The sequence below is a fragment of the Mauremys reevesii genome, linkage group 3 (genome assembly GCF_016161935.1).
Source record: "Mauremys reevesii isolate NIE-2019 linkage group 3, ASM1616193v1, whole genome shotgun sequence".
In the NCBI taxonomy this organism is placed as follows: domain Eukaryota; kingdom Metazoa; phylum Chordata; order Testudines; family Geoemydidae; genus Mauremys; species Mauremys reevesii.
In genome coordinates this window covers 205,182,998-205,208,011 of record NC_052625.1, presented here as the reverse complement: position 1 = coordinate 205,208,011, position 25,014 = coordinate 205,182,998, and the positions used below count along the sequence as shown (strand labels likewise).

The 25,014-nt window shown below is 55.1% G+C and overlaps 1 protein-coding gene across 3 annotated transcripts in view; it reads right to left on the bottom strand.

Moving 5' to 3' along the window:
* KIF3C (kinesin family member 3C) overlaps positions 1–24,462 on the bottom strand; it is a 55,670-nt gene extending 31,208 nt beyond the window's left edge. For all 3 annotated transcript variants that reach the window (XM_039531967.1, XM_039531968.1, XM_039531969.1), the window contains exon 1: positions 22,682–24,462. In XM_039531967.1, the coding sequence (XP_039387901.1) occupies positions 22,682–24,091 (1,410 nt within the window). In that variant the 5' untranslated portion in view covers positions 24,092–24,462. The remainder of the gene's footprint in view (positions 1–22,681) is intronic.
* Positions 24,463–25,014: the final 552 nt, after the last annotated feature.

Here is a 25,014-nt window from a genome sequence, read left to right as displayed (position 1 = left end):
CAGGGAAGATCTGAAGAGTGGAACCTGCTAGCGAAGAGCTGGTGGGAGGGATGATGCAGTGTAGGAGGAATGGGATGAAAGGGAGCTGCCCCTCGCTCGGGAATCCTCTCACGCTGACATACCGGAGGAGCTGGGAGCCCAGGCACTACAACGCCGGCGGCAGTGGGAAATCCGCGTAGGGTCAGATTCGACAGCACATGGCGAAGGGGCAGCAGTGGGGATCCTCAGCGGCTTTGACAGCCACCTTCCCCCATGGACCCTGCATTGTCTAAAGGATTATGGATTCCCTTAAACGGCAGGGTCGCTGGCACGCGAGCCGCCTGCCTTGTCCGCTCTCCAAGCCCAGGGGTGAAGGGTACAAAAGACGGCAGTTGGCTTTAGGCCCGGGATCACCTCTCCTGCTAAGGAGAGAGACAGCCTTTCCCAGCTTCCTGGTTCGGAGGGATAAACCTCTCATGCTATTAGCAGGGGTTTAAACACTGCCACCCACCCCGACCCGAAAACCAAGCGGTTTGGACGCTGGGCAGCAAGGAGGAGGTTGCATCGCTAATTAACTGCTCTCCAAAAGCTGCTGGGCTGGGGATTATAGACACAGAGCACGGAAGGAGCCAGGCAGCCCCTCTCGAAGATGCTACAAACACAGCTTTAAAAATTAATCTTCCAGACAGCGGGCGAGCAGCAGCAAGGTCTCTCCGAAGCTGTCACTGGCAGCCATTCACCCCTGGAGTCCTGGAAGCAGCAGAAGCCAGGAGCAAACATTCAAAACGGAAGAGCTCAGGGTTGGGGGGATGACGAGCTGGTGGAGTTTGAGCCCAGTTCTTCAGCACTACGACAAGGCTGGTTGTGTCAGGAGTGGTGATGGGGTCAAACCGGGACCTCTGAAGCTTAGTGTACGAGCCTCTACTGCATGTGCTAAGCCCATGGCAAGCTCAACCGCCAGGTGTCACTGAGGGGACCACACCAAGCGGGTCTGGATTACACAACGGCTCAACACAACTCGTTTCAATGCTGCTTCCTTCCCATGCCAGCCTTATTTAATGCACAGGCAGCACAACATGGCGAGAGGGGTGGGGCTGTGACGGGGAAGGAGAAGCTCGAATTTGATGTGGAGGGAAATGGAGGGGGAGGTCCCTGGAGGCATTCCCGGGGTGAGGGGACAGTAATGTGATCAGAGTAACAGGCAGCTGATCTCACCCATTGTGTTCTGTACGGACCGGCCAGAAGGGACCACTCTGACCCCCTCTATAACCCAAGGCCAGAGACCTGCCCCACAATAATCCCTAGGGCAGAGCTGTTAGAAAAACAGCCAGTCTTGATTTAAACATTGCCAGTGATAACGAATCCAGCACGACCCGTGGGGAATTGTTCCCGTGGTTAACTCCCCTCACTGTTCAAAATCTCCACCTTAGTTCCAGGCTGTATTTATCTAGCTTCCACTGGCTCCCAGTTGAAGCTAGACGAATTCTAGCTTCTCAGCAGGAAGACTGGAGAGGAGGAGGAGGAGGTGGTGGGGGTGGGGTGCTAATCAAGGCAGCAGGACAACAAGGACTGATCCGAGAAATGGCCTGGAGGAAGTGGCGGGGGTTGCCATGGCCCAGTCGCAGGGCGTTAGAAGATGGTCCTGGGTCACCAGCTCAGCACCAGGGAGGGTGGTGTTTGCAGTGGGGAGGCAGGGGAGGAAGGCTAAGTAAGGCCTGCCAGGGCTGTGAGGTCAGCGGGCGAACAAGATCTCAGGCCCCCGCACTGCCCTGGACAAGCCCCGGGGCCTTTCAGCATGAGCGGACAGGAGCAGCGGCGAAGAGGGCAGGCGGGTGGATAGGGACGGTGACGGAGATGGAGAGGAGCAGAGCTCAAGAGGCCGAGCATGGCTGGCGAGGACGGAAGGGCAGCCGGCCGAGAATGACTGATGGGAATAGACCTGGACCGTGCAGGAATCTCGCTGCTTCCCTGGCTGCGCCCCCAGGCAGGCAGACGTGGCATCAAGCTGAGGAAATTTCGAGCACGCAGGACCCCAGCAGAGAGCGAAGCACCCGAGCCCCTCAATACCACCTCGTCCCTGTCTGCTATTTCGGTGTCAGGCAGGGCCCCAGGGAGCCATTTCCCACCACACGGATATATAGGTCACTCTGCACAGCCCAAGTATTTCAGCCGGCCTGGGTCTGGCTCTGTACAGTTCTCTCTGCTTGTTGGTGCATCTGCTCCCCCTGCTGCTTTCCCTGTCCCTCGAACGAGCTGGAAATCGATCGGTTTGTGGCGGGGGGGAGGGAGCGAGAGCTTTTCACTGCTCTGCTTGTGGCTTTTACTGGTCTCAATTTTAATGTCTTACATTTTTAGTCTGCAGCTCTTAGATGCCTCACGGCAGAAGCCCAGTCAGTGGATTATATAGAAAAATATGTACAGCCCCAGACTGCTAAGCCAACCTATAGGCCCCCTCAGCTCTGTATATCTATATCCTCCTATACACACATCTATACAAACATCCCCCGTACGCCACCCACACTGCACCCTCTCTCAACTACAAAACATCAACCCCACGGGAAACTGCTCGGATTGCAAAGGGAAGCACTCAACAGTCAGAATTCAGGGGTCCACTATGACCACAACTCAGCGCCCTGGTGCACCCCTATGAGAATCTGGGACAGCAGCAGGAACGGAACTCAGCTGTCCCGAGTTCCAGCCCAGTGCCTTAAACGCAAGAGAACAGCCGTCTCTTCTTGCAGCCCCCCGCGCAGTCAGGGTCCAGCCGCTGCAGGGAGCGAGAACTCGGGATGTGTTTAAATATTGTGCCTATGCACAAAGTGGGCCAATGAGGGTTGCACTGGCAACCTGAAATTTTGTCACTTCCTCACTTTTAAGTCCTTGAGTTTGAAATCTTGATATTCTTTTCGCATGGCTTAGGGGTCTCATTTCCACGGTTTCTTAAAAAAAGAAACTGAAAAACAGGTATTTCATCATGTGGCACCACACAGACCCCTTCCGTAGGCCATCAGCATGGCTGGAGCTCAGGCCCTTTAGATCTACAGCCCAGACTTGAGCCAAAGCAGCAACTGGTAGCAGTAGTTTGTTGTTATCCTCCATGTGGGCCAGCCACAAGAGAGAGGACCTGACACCCCCCGTCAGTGGTACACAAACTATTTGTTGGATAGCACAGAAATGCTGAAAATCAGACTCCTGGATTCTAGCCGTGGCTCTGAAGGCGAGCGCGGCGGTAGTGACAGGCTGTCCAGCCAAGCTCACTGGTGGCACAGTCATGTGAAGCAGAGGGTAAGTGAATGTGACTCGCCACATGAGAGACCTGAGTTCTGGTCCCAGATCTGCCTGAACGGACCTTGGGCACTGCCTCAGTTCTGACACCCCTGAAACGGGGGAATGAGAGCCGGGATAACTGGGACCCACCAAGACTGGAGGGAAGGTCCCGTCGCTGTGACTGGAGCTGAGAGTGAAGATAAAACTTGTTCTTTTTACAATTCAAATTAAAAAACAAAGTTGATAAAAAAGGACCAAGTTTTTCATTACAGAGGTTCCCACTTTTCGACCAGCTGTAGGTGAAGGTGACTGAAGAATGAGAACTCTTGGTGGAAGGGCGAAGCGGCGTGGGGAGCCCCGGGAGAAGGGACGAGAGCTTTACCTTCCATTCGCAACCCAGGGCACCGTACAGCTGTGTGTTTAACGCTAGCAAAGTGTCTGGCCGCTCATTGAATTGGGCCCCAAAAGCGGGGGACACCAAAGCACAGCTACACCCGATGTTGGGACGGGGGCGGTGGTGAACCAAGCCTCTTTCAGGAGCCTTAAACAGCCGTAGAAGAGAGCAGGACAGTTAAAAATCCATCTACACATATCCCCACTGAGTCCTCTACACGTGTAGTATTTTACCATTGTCACCAGCATATTTACCATTACACCAACCTCCCTCCCCCCTCCCCCGGCATAAACATTAAGACACAACAGCCTTATCACACCAATCTCACTGAATACAAGAGAATGTTTTCACCCTAATAATGTGAAAAGCCCTCTACGGATATTACACCAATGCCCCAGATGAACGACAGTCTTACATTGAATTCTACACCAAGAACCCAGCTGTAATAACGTTGTGTACTAAACAGCTCAGATATTACAGCACAGTGCAGATATCACTCAGTCGGTACAAGGAATAAATTACTGTTAGATCACAACCTATTATGCCAGTGCCTCTGAATACCATGCTAATAATTTTCTAGAATATCTGTCATCTCCAGTCTTTAAAAGGGCATTTCCTGCTTTCAGCCATAGATGACTCAATTTACCTAGTCATTAGCGCTATCAATCTGGGGGAGGGGAGTCAGAAGCTTGTTGCATTTGGTCAGAGCTGAGGCTGCCTGAAATCCGAATCACCCTAGGTTGTGGAGACCAAGAAACTACTACCAGGATCCATGATACTAGCAGTATCATGAAGAGTGCAGGCTGGCTTGGCTGGGGAGCAGAGATGAGGAAGCTCTATGAGATCATCAAGCTTAATTTTCCAGGCCAGGGCATGATCGTCCCCTCCAGTGTCATTTGCAGAGTCCCCAACAGCACGCTAGGAGTCTCACAGATTCAGAGAGATCTACCCAGGTAGTCGTACGGCCCATATCACCCTCGTATGGGCGCGTACAAACCTGCTGTCGGGGCCCCAGGTTAGTGGTCATACAGCCAGACTAGACCAGTGACTCTTGCTGGTCTTTACTCATCAGAACGCCCTCCACCCCCCTTGCAAGAAGCCATGATCCTTTCTGCTCTCGTCGCGGTGTTCCTACTCGTCTGCCTTTGTCGTACGGCCGCTATCCACCGCGGGCTGGAACGGAGGCTGCTGAACTTGTTCTAGCAATGAGTGTTTTATGTACTGTTGAACTGCTCACCCGTCTCATGAGCATTGCAACAGCTACAGACTTGCTAACCAGATACTCCGATGGCAACAGCGCAAAACAAATACCCTCACAAAAGAACGAGGGTACATGGCAGTGTACTAGGCTGTGTGACTGGCTGTCTTCTCTTCTAGCCTCTCTCTGTTCCTCTGAGTAACTCTCCGTGGATTTCTCTTTGGCATCCTTTGTCACCTTCCACCCATGGACAGCCCAGGGTCTAGATTGTTTTACCTGCAGCCACACTCCCTCCTAAAAGCTACAGACTTCGAGGGCTGAATGGGGCCTGCAGTCTGTGATCCTGATGTCGTGAACTAGTGGCTTTTCCCCCCGTAAGAGCCAGAGATGGGGGTCTGCTGGGCCAGGTGCCAAGGGAGCAGGTCCTTCTGTCAGAGTCCTGTGCATTCCCTCATTCCACCTGCTGCTCCTACAGGCACTTTGATATCCTCAGAAGCGTGATAGCGCTGTTTGGAGTGCCAGGGAAAGGGCAGGTAGACCTCGGTACACTGAAATACACCTGCTCCCTGCCTGGCTGAAAGTGGTTACCATGGGTAATGCCTGGCCATGGCTGTGCTGCAAACCTTGCCCTGTGCTTTCTCTTGCTTTCCTAGGCGGCAGAGGGGCCCCCCTGCATCTTAACATTGCACTGGCAGAGCGAGAGCAGAGCAGAGCAGCCCCGTAGCAGCTCTCAGGCCTGCGCGATCCAAGGGAAGGCACCAGGCACAACTGGAAGTGCGAGGATCTGCTGAAGGGAGGAGGCCTGGGCCAAGGGGCCTTGCCCGGAGTTATGCTTGGTTGGCAAAGGGTGGAGAGACACATTGGGGGACTGACCTCATCAGCACCACCTGTGATTCCACTGCCTGGGTGGCACTGCCCCAGCACAGAACATCCTGTGTGGGCAGAAGTCATAAAAAGACTTGCATGGGAACACTGCTTACATGGTCAGTCTCTCCCCTCACCAACAACTGGGGGATCCACCAAGGTACCTTGGCTCTGCCACACATCCCCGTACCACCAACCCTTTGCCTCTCCTGGCTGGCAATTCCTTCCCTTCCCTTAGTGTCTCTTTACACAGCAGCTGGAATTAGGCACAAAGGATCCTGATCGGGGGGGAGAGGAACCTAGAGGGAAAGAAGATAGCCACGTTCTATCCAGGTTCAAGCAGTGCCAGAGTTCATAAGCCCGGATGGGTCTGTCATTCAGAATTAATAGGCAGTTCTCTCCCGTCCTGTTCTCCCTCCCCATCGAATGCTTAATGTTTGCTGGGGTGCTGAATCCGGCTCTTAGTGGCACGGCGTTGATGGAGTCACTCTGGATTTACAAACAGTGGCTGAGAGCAGAATTTGGCCCTTAGTCTCTGTGGCACATTTGCTCACTGTTTGCAGCCACAAGCGTGCGTTCATGCACACGCGTGCGGGGAAGGACGCAGGGAGAGCCCAGTGGCCTTGCCATGCTTGTCCTGAGCAAGTCTGCTCTCTCTTCGGCTCCCTGCACTCCGGTGGGGAAGGAGAGAACCTGCTAAGAGCGGAGCAGGGAATGGATTCCTCCAAAAGGCCCTGCCCATCAGCCCCTGCTCCACCACTTCCTCCTTTGCCTGGGGGGGTCTCTCCCTGCCTTCTGGGAGTTGCAGTTCTCAGATTTCATCTAGACAAGGCAAAATGGAAGATCACCACACACACCTGGGTGAATTCTGATTTGAGTAACTTGAATTTCAGACAGAAATTCCCCACTACAAGACAAGGAACTGCCCAAACCGAGCTGTGTGCGAGCCAGAGGCAGAGCCGTCCTCCCGAGACCCTGGGGAGAACAAGAGACGTTCCCCCCACCAGAGCAGGAAGAAAAGCTGTGCACAGTGAACCTCGAGTGAAAGCAAAGAGGCAGCAGTGGCATCCCAATACCGGAAACCCTGAGCCACTGACCCTGGCCACCAGAACAGACTGCAACACCTTTATCCTGCCACGTGTCTCTAGGCGGAGGTGATGGGCGGATTAAACACGTCCTCATGCCAGAAAAGCTACTGAAATGACATGGAGTGGTGGCTGGGGGAGGGGAATTCTGTCCAGTTAAAGCATTGTACTGTAGAGCCTAGAGCCCCCAATCACAGACCAGCGCACGCTGCAGTGGGGGCCGTGTACACACAGAACAGAGTCCTGCCCGAGGAGCTTCCCAATTCCCTGTGTACTCCAGGTGCCTCGTCAGCAGACCCTGCCAGGACTGCTGAGTCCTGTGCCAATTCTAGGCTGCATTAGCCAGTCTGGGAGCTAGAGAGACCCCTGGGCTCTGCCTCTGTCCAGCAGCCTCAGGAACGACTCCCTTCCGGATCCATTGCAGCTACCTCCGGGTTCTTCTACTCCAGCGGCTCTCAACCTTTCCAGACGACTGCCCCCCTTTCAGGAGTCTGATTTGTCTTACGTGCCCCAACTTTCACCTCACTTAAACCTACTTGCTTATAAAAATCAGACATCGAAATACAAGAGTGTCACAGCACCCTAGTGCTGCAATATTGCTGATTTGCTCGTTTTTACCATCTAGGTATAACATAAATCCATTAGGATAGAACTACTGTACTTACATGTCAGTGTAGTCTCTAGAGCAGTAGAAACACGACTGAAATTTTAGTTTGTACTGATGTCGCTAGTGCTTTTTATGTAGCCTGTTGTAAAACCAGGCAAATACCCCCTGGAAGACCTCTGCGTACCTCCAGGGGTACACGTACCCCTGGTTGAGAACCACTGGTCTACAGCACCAAAGTCCCTCCGTACCTGGAATAAATGTCCAGGTTACAAAAGCCATCAGGTAAACGACCTGAAACCCCTACCAATGAGAGGCTCATCCTGCCTCTTCTTTAGACATCTGCCAGTAGCTATGACCTCAGGGGCTTTTGAAACCTATTTGCTGCTCCCATCACAGTCAATGACTGGGTGACTTTGGCGTTCTGCTTCCTGCATATTTTATACTCTGACACCTTACCTTCAACAGCAGCACTCATGCCTAGCCAGAACTGAGCTCTCTTCTTACCATTCTGAATACCCAGCGAGGTCTGGTGGATTGTGCTCTATTTCGGACCTCACGTTGGGTACGATGAGATAACGCCCTCTGTACAGAATTCCATCTCTCTCCAGTCCCACCATGCTTGGATGCTTTGAGGTGCCTGGGTGCTTCCTGCTGGCCCTCCATCTAGAGTTACTCTTGTAAAGTTGGGCCATTTTGAGTTTCTCTTTTGAGCTTATCATATTTTGTTTCAGAAATGGGCAGCACTCGACTCAGACTTGCTTCAAACTCCTTTTCTTGCAGCTTCTTCTTTTCCCTATTTATAGGTCAAAGCCTACCTACGTTAAGAGACTCCCTATTGGGCCTGCACTTCATATTTAATGAGCACTTGTGCTAATTTGTGCAACTGCGTAATCATTTTCTGAGGCCTAGGTGCAGCTTTGTACAACAGTTAACATAAGAACGGCCACACTGGGTCAGACCAAAGGTCCATCTAGCCCAGCATCCTGTCCTCTGACAGTGGCCAATGCCAGGTGCCCCAGAGGGAATGAACAGACCAGGGAATCATCAAGTGATCCATCCCCTGTCGCCCATTCCCAGCTTCTGGCAAACAGAGGCTAGTGACACCATCCCTGCTGATCTTGGCTAATAGCCATAGATGGACCTATTCTCCATGAATTTATCTTGTTCTTTTTTGAACCCCATTATAGTCGTGGCCTTCACAACATCCTCTGGCAAGGAGTTCCACAGGTTGACTGTGCATTGTGTGAAGAAATACTTCCTTTTATTTGTTTTAAACCTGCTGCCTATTAATTTCATTTGGTGGCCCCTAGTTCTTGTGTTATGAGAAGGAGTAAATAACACTTCCCTATTTACTTTCTCTACACCAGACATGATTTTATAGACCTCTATCATATTCTTCCTTAGTAGTCTCTTTTCCAAGCTGAAAAGTCCGAGTTTTATTAATCTCTCCTCACATGGCAGCTGTTCCATCCCCCTAATCATTTTTGTTGCCCTTTTCTGACCTTTTTCCAATTCCAATATATCTTTTTTGAGATGGGGCGACCACATCTGCACACAGTATTCAAGCTGTGGGCGTACCATGGATTTATATAAAGGCAATATGATATTTTCTGTCTTATTATCTATCCCTTTCTTTATGATTCCCAACATTCTGTTCACTTTTTTGACTGCTGCTGCACATTGAGTGGATGTTTTCAGAGAACTATCCACAATGACTCCAAGATCTCTTTCTTGAGTGGTAACAGCTAATTTAGAGCCCATCATTGTATATGTATAGTTGGGATTATGTTTTCAAATTTCATTACTTTGCATTTATCAACACTGAATTTCATCTGCCATTTTCTTGCCCAGTCACCCAGTTTTGTGAGATCCTTTTGTATCTCTTCGCAGTCTGTCTGGGACTTGACTATCTTGAGTAGTTTTGTATCATCTGCAAATTTTGCCACCTCACTGTTTACCCCTTTTCCAGATAATTTATGAATGTGTTGAATAGGATTGGTCCCAGAACAGACCCTTGGAGGGCACCACTATTTACCTCTCTCCATTCTGAAAACTGACCATTTATTTCTACCCTTTATTTCCTATCTTTTAACCAGTTACTAATCCATGACAGAACCTTCTCTCTTATCGCATGACAGCTTACTTTGCTTAAGAGGCTTTGGTGAGGGACCTTGTCAAAGGCTTTCGGAAAATCTAAATACACTATATCCACTGGATCCCCCTTGTCCACATGCTTGTTGCCCCCCTCAAAGAATTCTAGTAGATTGGTGAGGCATGATTTCCCTTTACAAAAACCATGTTGACTCTTCCCCAACAAATTATGTTCATCTCTGTGTCTGACAATTTTGTTCTTTACTGTCGTTTCAACCAGTTTGCCCGGTACTGAAGTCAGGCTTACCGGCCTGTAATTGCAGGGATCACCTCTGGAGTCATTTTTAGAAGTTGTCATCACATTAGGTATCTTCCAGTCATTTGGTACAGAAGCTGATTTAAATGAGAGGTTACAGACTACAGTTAGTAGTCCTGCAATTTCACATTTGAGTTCCTTCAGATCCCTTGGGTGAATCCCATCTGGTCCTGGTGACTCATTGCTGTTTAGTTGCTGTCCTGTGGCTTCCAACAATTTCGACCTTGACCGGTTTCTGTCTATAAAAATAGGGAAGAAAATGCTCACAGCCGGAAACAAACCTGACAGCATTTCCTTCTGCTATCTGAACACCGTTCTGTGGTCCGGCAGGAAGTGGTCTGGATGCAAATGCCACTGCAGTCATTTTGCAGGATTGCAGGCTAAGGTGAAATGGAAACAAGCAGCTGAGACCTTAGGCTCTTGGTTAGTCTCAATACATTCCGGTACTGGTGCTTCGGTGCATTTGTTTTAAATAATCATGCTTTTCTCAGTCCCTCCAGCAGCATCCTACGCTGTTCTCCAGCAGCCCTGGGAGTGGGGCACTAAATGGAACAGATTAGGGGTGAATGTGATGAGCTGCCAATCTTTTCACAGACCCTAGGTGTTCTGGGCTCCCTCCATTTATACAGTAACTGCCGCCACCCTTCTTGGGCCCAGTCAATGTGTGTGTTTCTTACAGACCAGGAGCTGGCATTTCTTCCTGTTCAGTTTAAGGTTTTTCCTTTAGCTCACTGCAGAACATCCCAGTGTCTCATTCTGTTGATTCCCCTCCATGCCCCGAGATCATCACTGATTACATCCATCCCATCCAGACCCTCAAAATCCAGAACATGATACTCTGGACATCTCAGGGGCTGAGGCAATCCCAAGGGAGATCGTTGAAAGACCTAGCTTCACAGAGTCCTAGACGGAACTTCTGGATCCTCACAGGCCATTAAATTTCACCATTACCCCTGTACTGAACCCAGGAAATGCTGTTGTAGCCAAACACAATAGTCCAGAAAGGCGTCTAGTCTTGATCTGAAGACACCCAGGGATGAAGAATCACTTGGTAGTTTGTGCCAATGGTTAATCACCCTCTGTGACATTACGGTAACACTCTCACTAGTAAAAAATTGTGCTTTATTTCTAATTTGAATTTGTCTGGTTTCAGCTTCCAGCCGTTGGTTCTTGTTCTTGTTTAAAACAAAAGGAAGTATTTCTTCACACAATGCACAGGTAACCTGTGGAACTCTTTGCCAGAGGATGTTGTGAAGGCCAAGACTACAACAGGGTTCAAAAAAGAACTAGATAAATTCATGGAGGATAGGTCCATATTAGCCAGGATGGGCAGGGATGGTGTCCCTAGCCTCTGTTTGCCAGGAGTTGGGAATGGGTGACAGGGGATGGATCACTTGATGATTCCCTGTTCTGTTCATCCCCTGTGGGGCACCTGGCATTGGCCACTGTCAGAAGACAGGATAATGGGCTAGATGGACCTTTGGTCTGACACAGTACGGCCACTCTTATGTTCTACCTTTCTCCACTAAGTTACAGAGCACTTTAGTAGCTGTTATTTCCTCCCCATGAAAGTACTCATGTACTATAATCAAGTCACCCTCTCCATCTTCTTTTTGATAAGCTAAACACGGTAAGGCATTTTGATAAGCTGAACTCTTTCATGGTAAGGCATTTTCTCCATCCCTCCAATCATGTTTGTGACTCTTCTCTGCACCGTCTCCAGCTTTTCAGCATCCTTTTTGAGATGTGGACACCAGAACTGGAGGCAGCATTCCAATATTACTCTCCCCAATGCCACATACAGAAGTAAAAAAATCACCACCCTCTTCCTAGTCACTGCTCCCGTTTACACATCTCCCCCTTGCCGTTTTTGCCACAGCATGGCATTGGGAGCTCATGTTCAGTAGACTGTCCACTGCAATCTCAACACCTTTTCCAGAGTCCCTGCTCCCCAGGCTACCCCGAAAGGGGAGCGGAAGGTGCAAAGCTGCGTGCTTTCTCTATCTCTGACTTGCACCCAAAAGTGAAGTCACTCTTATTGTGAAGTCCAAACGTGACCTCCTCAATGGCTCTCACGAGGTGGCCCTTACATCCAGTGGCCTGGAGCAGAGTCGACTCACTGCTGGAGCGCCCCTCACTGCTGGGCATTACACAGCAGCTTTCCTCTTCTAGCACCACCTGCCAACGCTCCTCCAGTCCTGTGGCGATCAACCTCAGGTCACACTTTGGTCCCACCTCTCCAGGGCAACAGGAAGTCCAGCAAAAACAAAATTATGGTCTGCTGCCCTCCATTCTAGGCCCAGTGGTTCATACACCCTTTTCTCAGCTTCCTCTACTCTACTGCCCCTGCTGAGGGACTTCACGCCACCTTACCAGTGGCTGGTAGGGGAACCCCAGCCCACCCTCTGTACTGGGTTCCAGTCCAGGGACCCTCAGACAGGCAGTCAAGATTCACTCCACCAAACTTCTGGCTGCCACCTCCCTGGACTTCTTCCTACCACGCTCTTCCCTGGCTTTTTCCTCACCCTGCCAGAGCCTTCCAGTTCTCCACAGGTTTCTCCACTCCCTACAACCAGGAGAGGGACTGAAGAATACCTCCCTCTCTCCCTGAGCCCCCGACTGCTCTAAACTTCCTGTTTAGAGCACCCCCCGACCCCCTCACATTGGGGTGTCATTAGTTAAGAGGCCAACTACCTCAGCAGGTTGCACCCTGTGGGTGGGGTAGCTGGCCTCTGAGGCCCACATGAGCCCTTTCACCACCTGTGTGGGGTAGGTACCCCACCACACGGGCTTATTCTTTTGGATCTCTACAAACTCGCCACTGGTTTGAGTTTATTACAGCGATCACACCACTGACCCTTGTGTTCACTCAACACCATCTAGTTTTACCGTCCAGTCGGAGCTTTTCCTTTATTGCTCAGTTCTCACAACGCTTTGGAACGATCATTGGGAACTGGTGGATTCTCCATCACTGGCCATTTTTAAATCGCACTTGGATGTTTCTCTAAAAGATCAGCTCTAGGATAGTTTTGGCGGAAGTCCTACGGCCTGTGCTACACAAGAGGCCGGACTCGGCAATCAGTCGACCCGTCTGGCTTTGGAATCTATGAATTCCCCAGCACCTGTATTTTGGCAGCATTCTAGGGTCTCTATCACCACGGAGGGTAGAATAGGTTAAACACTTCATCAAATTCTTTAAGAATCTCTTTTGCAGCTGGACCCGCAGATGATTAGACTTCTGTTTGATTGGACCCTTTATTACCCTGGAAGTTATAGATCCGTGTGATTATCTGCATATTCAGAATGCTCATCAACTCCAGCTCATAGGGGACTTCATATTCTCCTCTTTCAGTCTCTGAGTGGTAACTTTCCTTACATGTACAGCCTATGCTGCTTTCACACATGAGCCTGTTAAACACACTTACTATTCACGGGTCACATCAGGCAACCGCTAATCAGACTGCCTGTGATTATGTTGCACTCAGCTCTGGGATCTGCTTTGAAATTCACTTTTTGTTCATTTCCACTGTCACACACTAATCTCTTGCAGAGCCTTGTTTTGTCAATTTATCAAGAGGCTCAACAAAAAAATTCCCTGCATCATCAGAGCTTAGCGCTGCATCAGGAGGTTTCGAGGTACTGTCGCTATTTATTTATTTGCTGTTTCAACTAAGAGCAAAACACACCTTTACAAAGCGGTTGCTTTCATTGCATGCTTGATACTGCAGCTCGTCTGTGGTGACGGCCTGCGTACTTACAACAAACAGACCTGGGCTCCGCCGTTTGCTCTCCGTCTAGTCAGTCTTGATACGTTTCTATGCAGCTGTAACTAGAAGCACGTCTGTTCTTTTGCTGCTTTCCAGCAATTTCATTTGGGGAGCAGCCGGCTCACAAGCGCCGCAAACATCCGCTGTTCTGTGCGGAGTTAAGTCCATTTCTCACCATGAATTGGCCTTGCCTGAGTTATCAGTCGAACCGGTAACTGGTCACCTCTCCATCCCTTCGCCTTAGGTACTGACCTACTGCTCAATGCCTCCCCTGGCTTCTTACAAAGCACCGGTTCTCCACCAGGGCTCCGGGGCCCCGTGAGCAGGTTTCAGGGGGTCCATCAAGTAGGGCCAGCGCCAGACTCACTGGGGCCCGGGGCAGAAAGCCAAAGCCCCACTGCATGGGGCTGAAGCCTGAAGCCCTGAGCCCCACCACCTGGGGCTGAAGCCGAAGCCTGAGCAGCTTAGCTTCATGGGGCTCCCTCTGACATGGGGCCCCAGGCAATTTCCCTGTTTGCTGCCCCCCAACGCTGGTCCTGGCTTTTATATACAGAAAACCAGCTACTGTGACACAGGCGGCTTGTGGAGGTTTTACAGCACGTTGAGGGGGGGCCTTAGAAAAAGGTTGAGAACCCGTTATAAAGAACTTGTGTGCAGGGGGGTGTCGCTCATTAGCCTGCATGGTCCCTTGTGACCCACCCTGAGCCTGCGGTGGTTTCCCTCGTCTCACAACTCAGCCCTCTGGCCAGTCCCATCCCCTTCCAGGGTAATACAGGGTCCAACCGAACAGAAGTCTAATGATCTAGGAGCAGTTCTCTGGCCTGTGCTATACACCTTATCCCAGGCCGTGGCCCCACCCCGGGCTCCACAGTTCTTGTTCCCCAATCCTCGGTGGCTGGCAGGGGAACCCAGGTCCCCCTACTTGGGTTTCTGGGGCACTGTATTAAGCAGCTAAGGGCTGCTTCCTCAGACTCACTGCTCCTTCCCCGGGGCCACTTCTACCTTTCGCTGCCTCCAGGTCCCTTTCACAGAGCGACTCCTCCCAGCGCTGGCTCCGTGTGCTGCTTCCCGACAGGCTATGGCCGAGGCAGAGTCCCCTCAAGCCCTGTGGCAGCAGGTGGCTCCTGGCAGGGCCCCCTCTACGCTCCTTTCCCTGGGTTTACCTCCCCTTAGGAGTCTCCTCGCTCTAGGAGCACCCTTCTCCACCTGCACTCTGGTAGCCTTTTATCGAGTCCAGGTGCCATTAACTATTCCGCTGCCAACTCGCCACCGAGGCAGCTGATGACTTCCAGGTGGGCCGGGCGGGGCTCGTTCTCAATAAAGAAGGCCCCTCCTAGGCGACCGAGGCCCGACTCGCTTCCAGGGACCAGCCAGCCCATGGCAATGAGCTGTTCCCAAGTGACATCCTGCCATGGACTGCAGTCGTCTTGACATTGCAGAACTGCAGGGTCGAACATTGTTCAGTTCCCTTTTGTGCTCCCGCTGGAATCACTCGTGGGCTCCAGTGCCTCTGGGCCAGCCAGACCGGTCACTGGGAAGGACTTCGCCCTCTCAGACTTCACTGGGGAGCACAGGAGCCAAGCCCTGTTCTCTGCCTGGTTCCCACCCACACTGAGGTACCCAGGTGTCTACATTTGCTCCATTTTTGCGGAAAGGTTCAGTTTCCTTGCGACCCGGTGTCACAAAGGGGCGAAGCACAGGAGCGCTAGGAAGGGGTGGTTTTTCTTGACCTCGGACATTGGACGCGAGGCTTTCGGCAAGTTACACTCCCGTGATACATGGACTCCAGAGGCTGCAGCCAGTGCTCGCTCCTCCTCCCCCTACCCAGAGCAGATCTGGGTCAGACACGGAGCTGCTCTGGGTCCAGGGGAGTGCAGCCACCCAGAGCCATACCTGGGGTCCAAGAGGGTCTTTCAACATGTCCCCCCAGGCAATGGGATAGTCCTGGGAATCAACCCCCCTCGTTTCCCAGCAAGCCCTGAGCTTTGAAAAGCACCAGGCTGGTCTGGCCTGGTCGGAGATCTCCCCCCGCCCCGCACGTGACACTCTCTCCACTGTGTCAGCCATGAACTAACGCCCCAGCACAGTGCTAGGGGACGCAGTGCTGCTGGAGGAGGTGCCTGTGAAGGTCCTGACCACTTGTGGTCATTGAAGGCCATAGGCTGAATTCCCCTTCCCACGTCCCATGGGCTGTACCAGCTTCTGCCCAAGGAGCAGAGCCCTCGTGTGCACCCCAAAAATCAAACTCAGGCTATGCCAAGGGGCTGCCAGCCAGGGGGCCCCCTGAGACATCACAAGGGTGTCCTACTGAAAGCAGGAAGAGATGAGGGATGGTCATTGCCTTCTCTTCTGGCAGGGGATGGCACTATGCCCGGGGCGCGGCACTGCTGACTGGAAAAGGAGCGTCTTAGGGATGGCTACGTGTGTTGGAGTGGCTGAGGGTGGGGATGGGCTAATGCTCGGGGACCGGCATCGCCTTGGGCGTGAACGTGGCCTTCGCGTCTGCTCGCCCAGTGTGGGGAAATACGCGTGAGCAACCTGACCAGAGGGAGAGAGTCGGGGGGGGGGGGGGTGACGGAGAGCGTCCCTGTGTGTCTGTCTGTGTTCACGCCTGCGCATGCGTGCAGCTCTCTGGCGAGCACAACAGCCCCCTTTATGCCTGGAGCACGTCGTCCCCATTGGCTGCGTGCAGTGAAACGCTCGCTAATGGGCATTATGCTTGTTAAATGAGTGAGTGACTGTGCCAGACACAGAGCTCCATTCACGGCAACGCCACATTCCATGACCCCCGCCTCCCCTGTCCCCCCCCCCGGCGTCTGTGTGCACCCACTGCCCTGCTGCCGGCCAGAGGGAGCCACGGCCGGTCTCCAGAGGCCACTGTAACAAGCGCTGGGGGCATCCCCATGGATCCTAAGATCTCATCTCGCCTGCTTGCATGAGGCCAAGGGTCAAATAAACACTCCCCAGGTAATGGAGGAGCTGGGGAGCTGAAGTGGTCGGAGGCCACGCTGTCCCTTTAAGGCAGTGGTCCCCAAACTTTTTAACATGTGTCCCGCTTGCCCCAGTCTGTGCCCCCCTGGCTCTGTGAGGGGGATGCGGATAGGGGGAAGCAGGCCAACGCTGGGGCTCTAGCTGGAGGCGGGGGCAGGAACGGAGCCTCCACCAGGGGCCGAGGCCAGCAGCCCCGGCCGGGGGCAGAGCTCCAGGAGTGGGGTCAGCAGCTGGATCCCCAGGCATGGGGCCGGCAGCCGTGGCCAGAAGTGGTGCCCCAGGAGCGGGGCCAGCAGCTGGATCCCTGGGCGCGGGACTGGCAGCCAGGACCCCGGGCACAGGGCCAGGAGCGGAGCTGGGTGGCACTCCCTCTCCGTCCTCCATGGGGGCTTGCCTGGGCCCCAGCCAAGTCCCCCAAATATTCCTCTTTGCCCTGCTAGAGCGGCGCACCCCACAGATTGGGGACCTCCGCTTTAAGGCCTGTTAGTTATTGACAAAACTAGTCACCTGGCCTGCTCCATATCAGAGTGACCTGTGGAACCAGGAGGTGGCTGCCTGGAGTTATGGCTGGGCGAGGAGACTGGGGATGCATAGACCCCTAGGCCAGGAGGGACCACTGGAACGGGGATGGGAGGACCCTCAGCACCTGGTCTCTGAGCAGTTTTATTTGCAAGCACCACTTCTGCAATCGCCTCCACACCAGCAGCTCACAGATCTACCTCACCAGTGCGGACTCATCTCTCTGTCCAAACTGAAATCTTGGCCTGTCTCTCCAAGATCTCCTCGTGGATGTCCAGCCAGGAGCTCAAGCTCAACACGACTAAAACAAAGTTCCTAATCTTTGCCCCCAAGCCCTCACCCATCCCTGGTTTATCCATCACTGTGGGCACCACCACTACGCTTCCCATCACTCCAGCCCATAACCTGGGCATCACCTTTGACCTGGACCTTTCTCCAGGTCTTCACATCCAGGTTGTGTCTCAGGGCACGTCCACACTTGAAACGCTGCATCGGCGCAGCTTCTGTGGCGCTTTTATGAAGACGCTCTAAGCCGACAGGACTCCCCGTCTCCATCACACCAAACAAAGCTACTTCGTTTCCAAGGCCCTTCACAGCCTAGTTCCCACCCGCCCCCATCTCTGCTCGGCCCATGGCACCCGCCACCAGCACCCATTCATTACATTTCCCAACACGCCCCTTCCTGCTTTCTCCCAGGCTGTCCCTCACATGGGAGGTCCACAAACCTACTCATTATCCTTCAAAACCCTCTGTAGAACCCCTCTCTGCTACGACGCCCACAAAACGTGACCACGGTTTGGCAGCTGGTGTGCTGAGACCACAGCCTACCACGCTGTTCAGAATCACACAATCGCAGGACTGGAAGGGACCTTGAGAGGTCATCAAGTCCAGTCCCCTGCACTCAGAGCAGGACTAAGTATTGTCTAGACCATCCCTGACAGGTGTTTGTCCAACCTGCTCTTAAATATCCCCAGTGACGGAGATTCCACAACCTCCCTGGGCAATTTATTCCAGTGCTTAACCACTCTGACAGGTAGGAAGTTTTTCCTAATATCCAACCTAAACCGCCCTTGATGCAATTTAAGCCCATTGCTTCTCGTCCTAGCCTCTGTCTTCTCGTTTCCTTGTGCTCTCCCAGCCGTCTGTCTGAATCCGGCTGGTGTCTCGTCTTGCCTGGAAGCTCTTTGGGGCAGGGACTCTCTTGGTTGTTCTGTGGGCCCTGGGCTAGGATTTGGGCCCCTGGACGCTATCACAGTACAAATCATCAGATATAATCGAGGTGCAAACAAGAGGTGGTGCCCTGCTGGCCCACGTCTGGCAGCAGGAGAGGAAGTTGGTACAAAGGGGAGGGAGATGCAGATCCAGCCAGTCTCTGTCCCTGCTTCTCTCATTTCTCAGCAGTAGCCAGAGAACACTGGGGATGCAGACACTCACCCAGCCCCTGGTCCTGAAGGAACATGAGCTGCTGGGCCCCGGGTGTGTGTGTGTCTGTGTGGGCACAGGGGAGGCCAGCCCTATGGAACAGTGGAGAGCACTCGGGGCTGTTCTGCAAACACTGGGACAGGTGGCAGGACTTCTCCATAGACTCACTCAGACTCCCAGTGTCCTGCCCGGTGCTCCAGCCCAATGCACATAAAGCTCCTGGCAGTGCCAGCCTCGCCCATCCAGGAGGCTGGAGCCCCTCTCCCCTGCACGCCTCACCCTGGCCACCCGTGGAACCCACGTCCAAGCCCCCGATTCATGGCTGGCTTCCGAGCTGGAATCGTGGGCAGCGTGTGTAAACCAGGCTGCCCCCGTCTGCCTCCTAGAGACCAGGAGGAGCAGCACCCCCCGCGTGAGAGCAGGTGGGAAGTGGGCGAATAGCTGGAGAGGCCAGGCCAAGGGCACCACACAGCAGCGATGCAGCCTCCAGCCCAAGGCAGGATGACACCCGGTACACACAGTGACTGAGACAGCAACGGCTGGGCAAGAGGGTGGAGAATCGCCCCCATTCGAGGCTGCGTCCTGCCATCGGCCTCCCTCCCACTGAGATAACTGGAACATTAACTAAGCCAGGCCTACAGGACTGGGCCCAGACCGTGCAGAGCTGGCAAGGTGATGGGGGGAGAGGGACAATGTGATTGTGGGGGTCACAGAGCTCGTTAACAGACAGCCAGGAGCATACACCAGAGAGCCCAGTGTGGACATGGGTCTGATGCCAAAACGGGGCCCACTGCGAGAGAGAGAGAGACACTGCCAGCGGCCCGGTGCAGCATGGGCTGGCAGAGCGCAGGGAGGGTCTGCACTGCACCGCTCCACAACACAGGGGTGTTAACAGCCATTATCAGGAGAACAAAGGGCCTGGGGCTGAGCAAGGAAAAGCAGAGCAAAACCAAAGCGCCCCATAGTGCAGAAGAGGCTGGCAGGTCACAGCACCCACGAACGGGGATGCAGAGAGGCTGCCACCCTCTGCCACACAATGGCAGACCCAAGGGTCGAGAGGGAGGGACGTTTCCAGGAGGATTTGCGGAGAGCAGGAGCTGGAGGCAAAGGATGGCCAGTGCCCTGTTCAGACAGCCTGGACCAGCCTGCGGGGAGCTGTGCAGTCTGAGGGGCGCTGCAGAACACTGCAAGGCACGGGGGGAAGGCGAGGGGGGGCGGGCTCGCATGCCTCTGCTCACTCCTGGATGGAATCAGCCCTGGTCAGGTGCAGCTCACAGGCGATCCTTGGGCTGAAGGACTCGTGCTTCTGACATGAGAGTATCTGAATTCTGGGCCTCTAAACCTCTGAGCCACTTCCTGCTTGGACGGCTCCGGCCCAAGGCTTGGTGCAGCTTTCTCATTAATACCCAGCCCTTGGCCACCCGCCCACTTGGTCCGCCCAGGATCTGGAAGGTGAGCGGCCCAGCCCCATGACTTGGGATTGTGTGTCCACTGCCGGTGAGCTCCTTCAATATGCCGCTTTGCCTCCCTGGGAGGAAGCGCTCAAGCTGCAGACGCATTAGTGAGCAGATCAAAGGTCACAAAACTTGGGGGCCTAACAACCAACAGAGCTTGACCCAGGCAAAATGCAGAGCGGGTCCTCAGCAGATCTTTCCTCTGAGCACCTCCTGCTACTCCAGCCCTGTGTTCCCCGCCTCCTCCTACAATCTGCTGATGCATCTCAAAGCCAGCCCATAGCCACCCCTGCTCCTCCCTACCTGCAGCCCTTCCCCCTGTGCCGGGCCTGGGATCCTCCCCCCTCAACACACGGCTGCTCTGCCAATGCCCCTCAGCCCTGAGCAGCGGCCCCTCCGCACACACTGGATTAGGTGGAACACAGGAAATGCCCGACCAGTGGCCTTCTCAGTCTGATCTCTTGCCTCCGGCAGCAGCTGCAACATGATGCTTTAGAGCACCCCTCCTAACGGCCCGTGCTAACTGGGCAAGACTGCCCCCTGGAGGGGTGATTCCTTCTTGTCCGCTGTGGTGATCACCTGACACCCCTACTATTGATCAGACCCGGACCCGGCACCCAGGAAGCCGGCATTGCTCGGTGTGATGGTCCTTGCCTTGGGCAGATGGAGACTAATAACCCAGAGCAGGCGGAGGTCCCGGGGGGAGGGTGGCAGAGAGCTGCCTTTCTAAGTGGGCACCTGGGTGCAGCATTAATCCAGTGCTCCACACACAGCACTGACTCTTTGCTCCAGCTGGGTTCTGGAGACCACTGACCCATCACTGTACCCGGGCCCCTTGGTGCCGTATTGACCTGCTGCCACACCTGGACCCTCAGCGGGAGCCCTGACCGGACTCCCAATGCCCCCGGGCCACAGCACCACTCTGTAAACCCACCGGGCCCTGCAGGATTCTGGGACTGACCCAAAGAGGAACCTTTCTCTGCATCAAAGATTTTTGCCGATTTCAGCCCAAGCTTCCCATGCGGGAGCTTGGTGGCTGTGGCCTTCAGGAATCCTGCCCAAATACACCCCGGTCCCCAAAGCTACCCCCAGAGGGAAAGCAGCAGCTCCTCCAAAGAGATCACACCTAATATTCACACCTGCAACACTGGGCTGCCAGGAGTTAACAAACCACGCCAGCGTCCTCCAGCTCATAGGGCGTTAACCCACCAGGAAACACACCTGATCCTCAGCCCCACTCCAGCCCCCAAACGCACCCCGCAGTCTCCTCCACGCCCACGAGGGGAGGGGGCAGCCTGCGGGGACCTGCACTGACAGCCCAGGGCCAGCAAGGGTCTCCATCCCAGACATGGGGGGGGAGGGGGTTTGGGTGGCAAAGCCCTTGCCTGGCGAGGGTGCTCTGCACTCATACAGGCGCACTGGGGTGCCGCTCTCCAAAAGGCTGGGCGAGGTGCCAGGCAGAGGTAACGCTTGTACCAGAACCATGGCCACCAGTAGCCGGTTCTGGGGAGGGTGCGGCATGGGTGGGCCGGGCTCCAACTCCCCACTAGGGTAAGCAGGGGCAGCTGCTTGGAAGTTAATGGAGGGGTGCTGGGCCAGGGCTCTGGCCTGGGGATTCTGTTCAGAGAAAGTCGTGGGAGGGCAGCTGTGATTTAATGGACCGAGCATGGGGCTGAGAGTCAGGACTCCTGGGTTCTTTCCCCAGCTCTAGAGCAGACTTGCTCTGTGACCTTGGGGAAGTATGTGCCTCGGTTTCCCCAGCTGGAGGCGATGGTGTGGAGCCCCCTTGGCAGTGATGTGCTAGCTGCACTAAGCTTAGAAAGCACAGACCCGGGGTAGGTCCGCCCCCCCCCCCCAAGGTGCTCCCCAGGGCTCTGCAAAGCGCTGCATGCACTGGGCGTGAGCATTGTATGTCAGACCATGAGCCACGCCCCAGATACACTGTCCCAGCGAGTGAGCCACCAGCTGGCCCAGCCTCGGGCTCCCACGCAGGGACAGTAGGTCTTGCTTTCAAACAGAGCATCACAGCCTCAGCTCAGCAGCAGCAATGCAGCCAACCCGGGGTAAAATGAACCCTCCTCCCACTTCCTGGCTGCTCCGATCTGTGGGCGAGGGGAGGTCAAGCAGAGGGTGAGGGGGGGATATGAGCTGTGGGGAATCACTGGGGTTCCCAGGCTCCAGCGGGGTGGGACAGTGGTGCCGTGAAGAGGCGTGCTGCTGCGATTGGTCTGCCTCTCCTTGCTCGCAGACCAGTGACGGACCTGCTGCAAGGAAGGACGGAAGACAATAGGGAGGCTGCAATTGGTTGTCATTGTCCCCCAGGCTCTGCTGGCCAGTGCGTATCTGGGAGGTCACCTCCATGGTCCTGGGTATGAATTCGCACAGAACCACTGCAAACAGCTTTGTCATGTGGCGGGGACTTCACCGAGGATGCCGAACTCATCCCACGGCTGAGCAGTCACTGCCAGACTGATCTCCCCTCCCCCCAGCCCCTCCCAGCAAGAGGCAAGCGAGTAAGGCAGGGCCTGGCAGCCAATGGCCAGGAGACTCTAAAGGAATCTATGGCAGGACAGCACATAAACAGACAAGCTCCCGCAGTGCAATGCTGCAGGTGCACTAGCCAGCATGGGCTGTAGGATGCAGTGCACCAGGACGGCTAGTGAAACGGGCCCCTCTCCCAGCTTGACCATGCAAACCCTTGGTGGTGCAGTGAGCAGAGACACTTACCTTGTACTTAATGGCCAGTAACTCGGTGGCTTCTTGCTCCTTCCTCAGATCCTCTATCATCTTCTCCTTCTCCTCCAGCAGCTTCTGCTTCTCCTCACTCACCAGGCTGTGGTCATCTTGAATGGCCGCCTTCTCCTCTTCCAGCCTCTCCTTCTGCTCCTTCAAGTAATTCTCCATGTTCTTCTCTAGGCCATCATCATTGTCCTCCTCCCCTTCGGCCTCCGTATTGCCCTCTCCATCCACCACCTTCTTCCTTCGGCTGTTTCGCCTCCTCTTCTTGCTCAGCATCCCTCGCTTCTCCAGCTGGGCTTTCAGCCGGATGATCTCCTCCTGGAACTCCCGCAGCAGGGTGTCCTTTGGGTCCTCGTTGACCCTCGGCTTATTCTTGATGTTCTTTGCCCTGTTGGCAAACCTGAGGGTGGACAAGCTCTCCTCATAGCTGTGAGAGGCTGGGCCTAGGGTGGCCACCATGATGGTCTTGGCATTGCCACCCAAGGAGTCCTGCAGGAGGCGAGTCAGCTTGGAGTCTCTGTAGGGGATGTGAGTGCTTTTGCCATCGACCAAGGCAGAGATGACGTTGCCCAGAGCTGAGAGGGAGAGGTTAATCTTGGAAGCCTCCTTAGGCCTTTCCCCTGGCCCCCCCATTTTGCTCTGGCGCTCGCTGCCTGCCAAGTCCACCAGGTTGAGCTTGCCGACCCGGATGTGGTCCTCTCCATCCAGGCCGGTCTCGCTGCACTCCACCGTGATCACAAAGATGGCGTGGGAGCGGGAGCTGTACTCATTCATGTTGGTGCTGCCCACTGATCGTGTCTGGTTGCCCAGGTTCATGACGTGCTCGATCTCCTTGACGTTCTTGGTCACGAATGAAGAGAGGTCTTTGATGTAAACTCCAGTCTCAGGGTTCTCCTTCAGCTCCAGTTTCTTGCTCTGGTCCTTCGCCAGGAGGTCTCGGATCTCCTCTTGGTAGATCTCCAGGTAGGAGGCCCTCACTAGGTACTGCTGGTTCTGGGACCGGGAGATGTGGGTGAAGATGTGCTCAAAGGAATTGGGGACGATCCCTCTCTTCTCTGGGTCCGTCCAGGCCCCTTGCATAGTGTAGGTCTTCCCGGTGCCCGTCTGGCCGTAGGCAAAGATGGTCCCGTTGAATCCTTGCAGGACAGAGTCTATCAGGGGCCTGACCGTCTCGTCGTAGAGGTCCGCCTGCTTGGAGCTGGCGTCATACACGGCGTCGAACGTGAAGGTCTTCGCCAGCTCCCCGGGGGCGGCCTTGGGGTTCCGGAGGGTCACTTGCCCCAGTTTCACGTCCATCTCCAAGATCCTCTCGTACCCGGCCGCTTCCTCCTTCCTGTTCATGGGGCGGCATCGGGCCACCACCTTCAAGGCCTCGCTGGTCTTGGGTCTGTTGGCCATTGTGAGCCCCCCCGCGATCAGAGCTGGCCCCTCGCCGCTCTCGGGGCAATGGGCTTTGTGTGTCCCCGGCTGGGGGAGGCGGCTGCTGCAGTCACTTGCCCCGGCGTCTCTCCGGAGCGGGGATGTCACTGGGCGCCGGTCCCCGGCCGCGCCGCAGCCCCCCCATGGCGGGGCATCCCGGAGCCGCCCGCGGGCCGGGGCGCGGGGAGGGGCCCCGGGCGGAGATCCGGGGCTGGGGGCGGGGGGCGAGTCGAGACGGAGCTTCGCTCGCTGGTGGCCCCGGGCCGAGGCGCCCCGCGGGGCCGGTCACCGGGCGGTCAGCGGCTCGGGGGGCTCCGGGGCCGAGATCGCCTCGCCCGCCCCTGCGCCGGCGGCTCATTCATTGCAGCGCAGCCGCTGCGTGTGCGCGGCGCGGGGAGGAAAACAGAGGCGGGCGGGGGGGGGGGGGGCGAGCAGCTGATTTGCTGGCGGGGAGAGAGAACAGCAGCGACGCCCGCCCCCCGCCCGGCCCGGCCCCCGCCCCCGCCCCGGCATGCTGGGAGCTGTAGTCCTGGCTGCGGGCCCACCCGGGCCGGGGAGCGGGGCCGGCCGGGAAGGAGGGAGGCAGCCGCGGGGTCTCGCAGGTGCAAGCGCCGCTGGGTTCAGGGACTCGCAGCCGGGGATCGTTCCCTTGGAAGGGGGCCAGCGGCGACCCTGGCCTGGCCCACCCCGGGCAGACAGTGTCCTGGGGGAAGCCCCTGGGAGCTGGCATCTCTCCCCTGCTCCGCCTGACCTGCCAGTCGCACCATGCTCCAGCCCCGGGCCCTGTGCCTGGCACGCCAGAGGGTGGGGAGCTCACGCCTAGCACCGCTGGAGAACAGGGACAGCCTCAGCCCACGGCCAAACTGCAGCTTGGTGGGGCAATGGCCCGAACTGGGGAGACT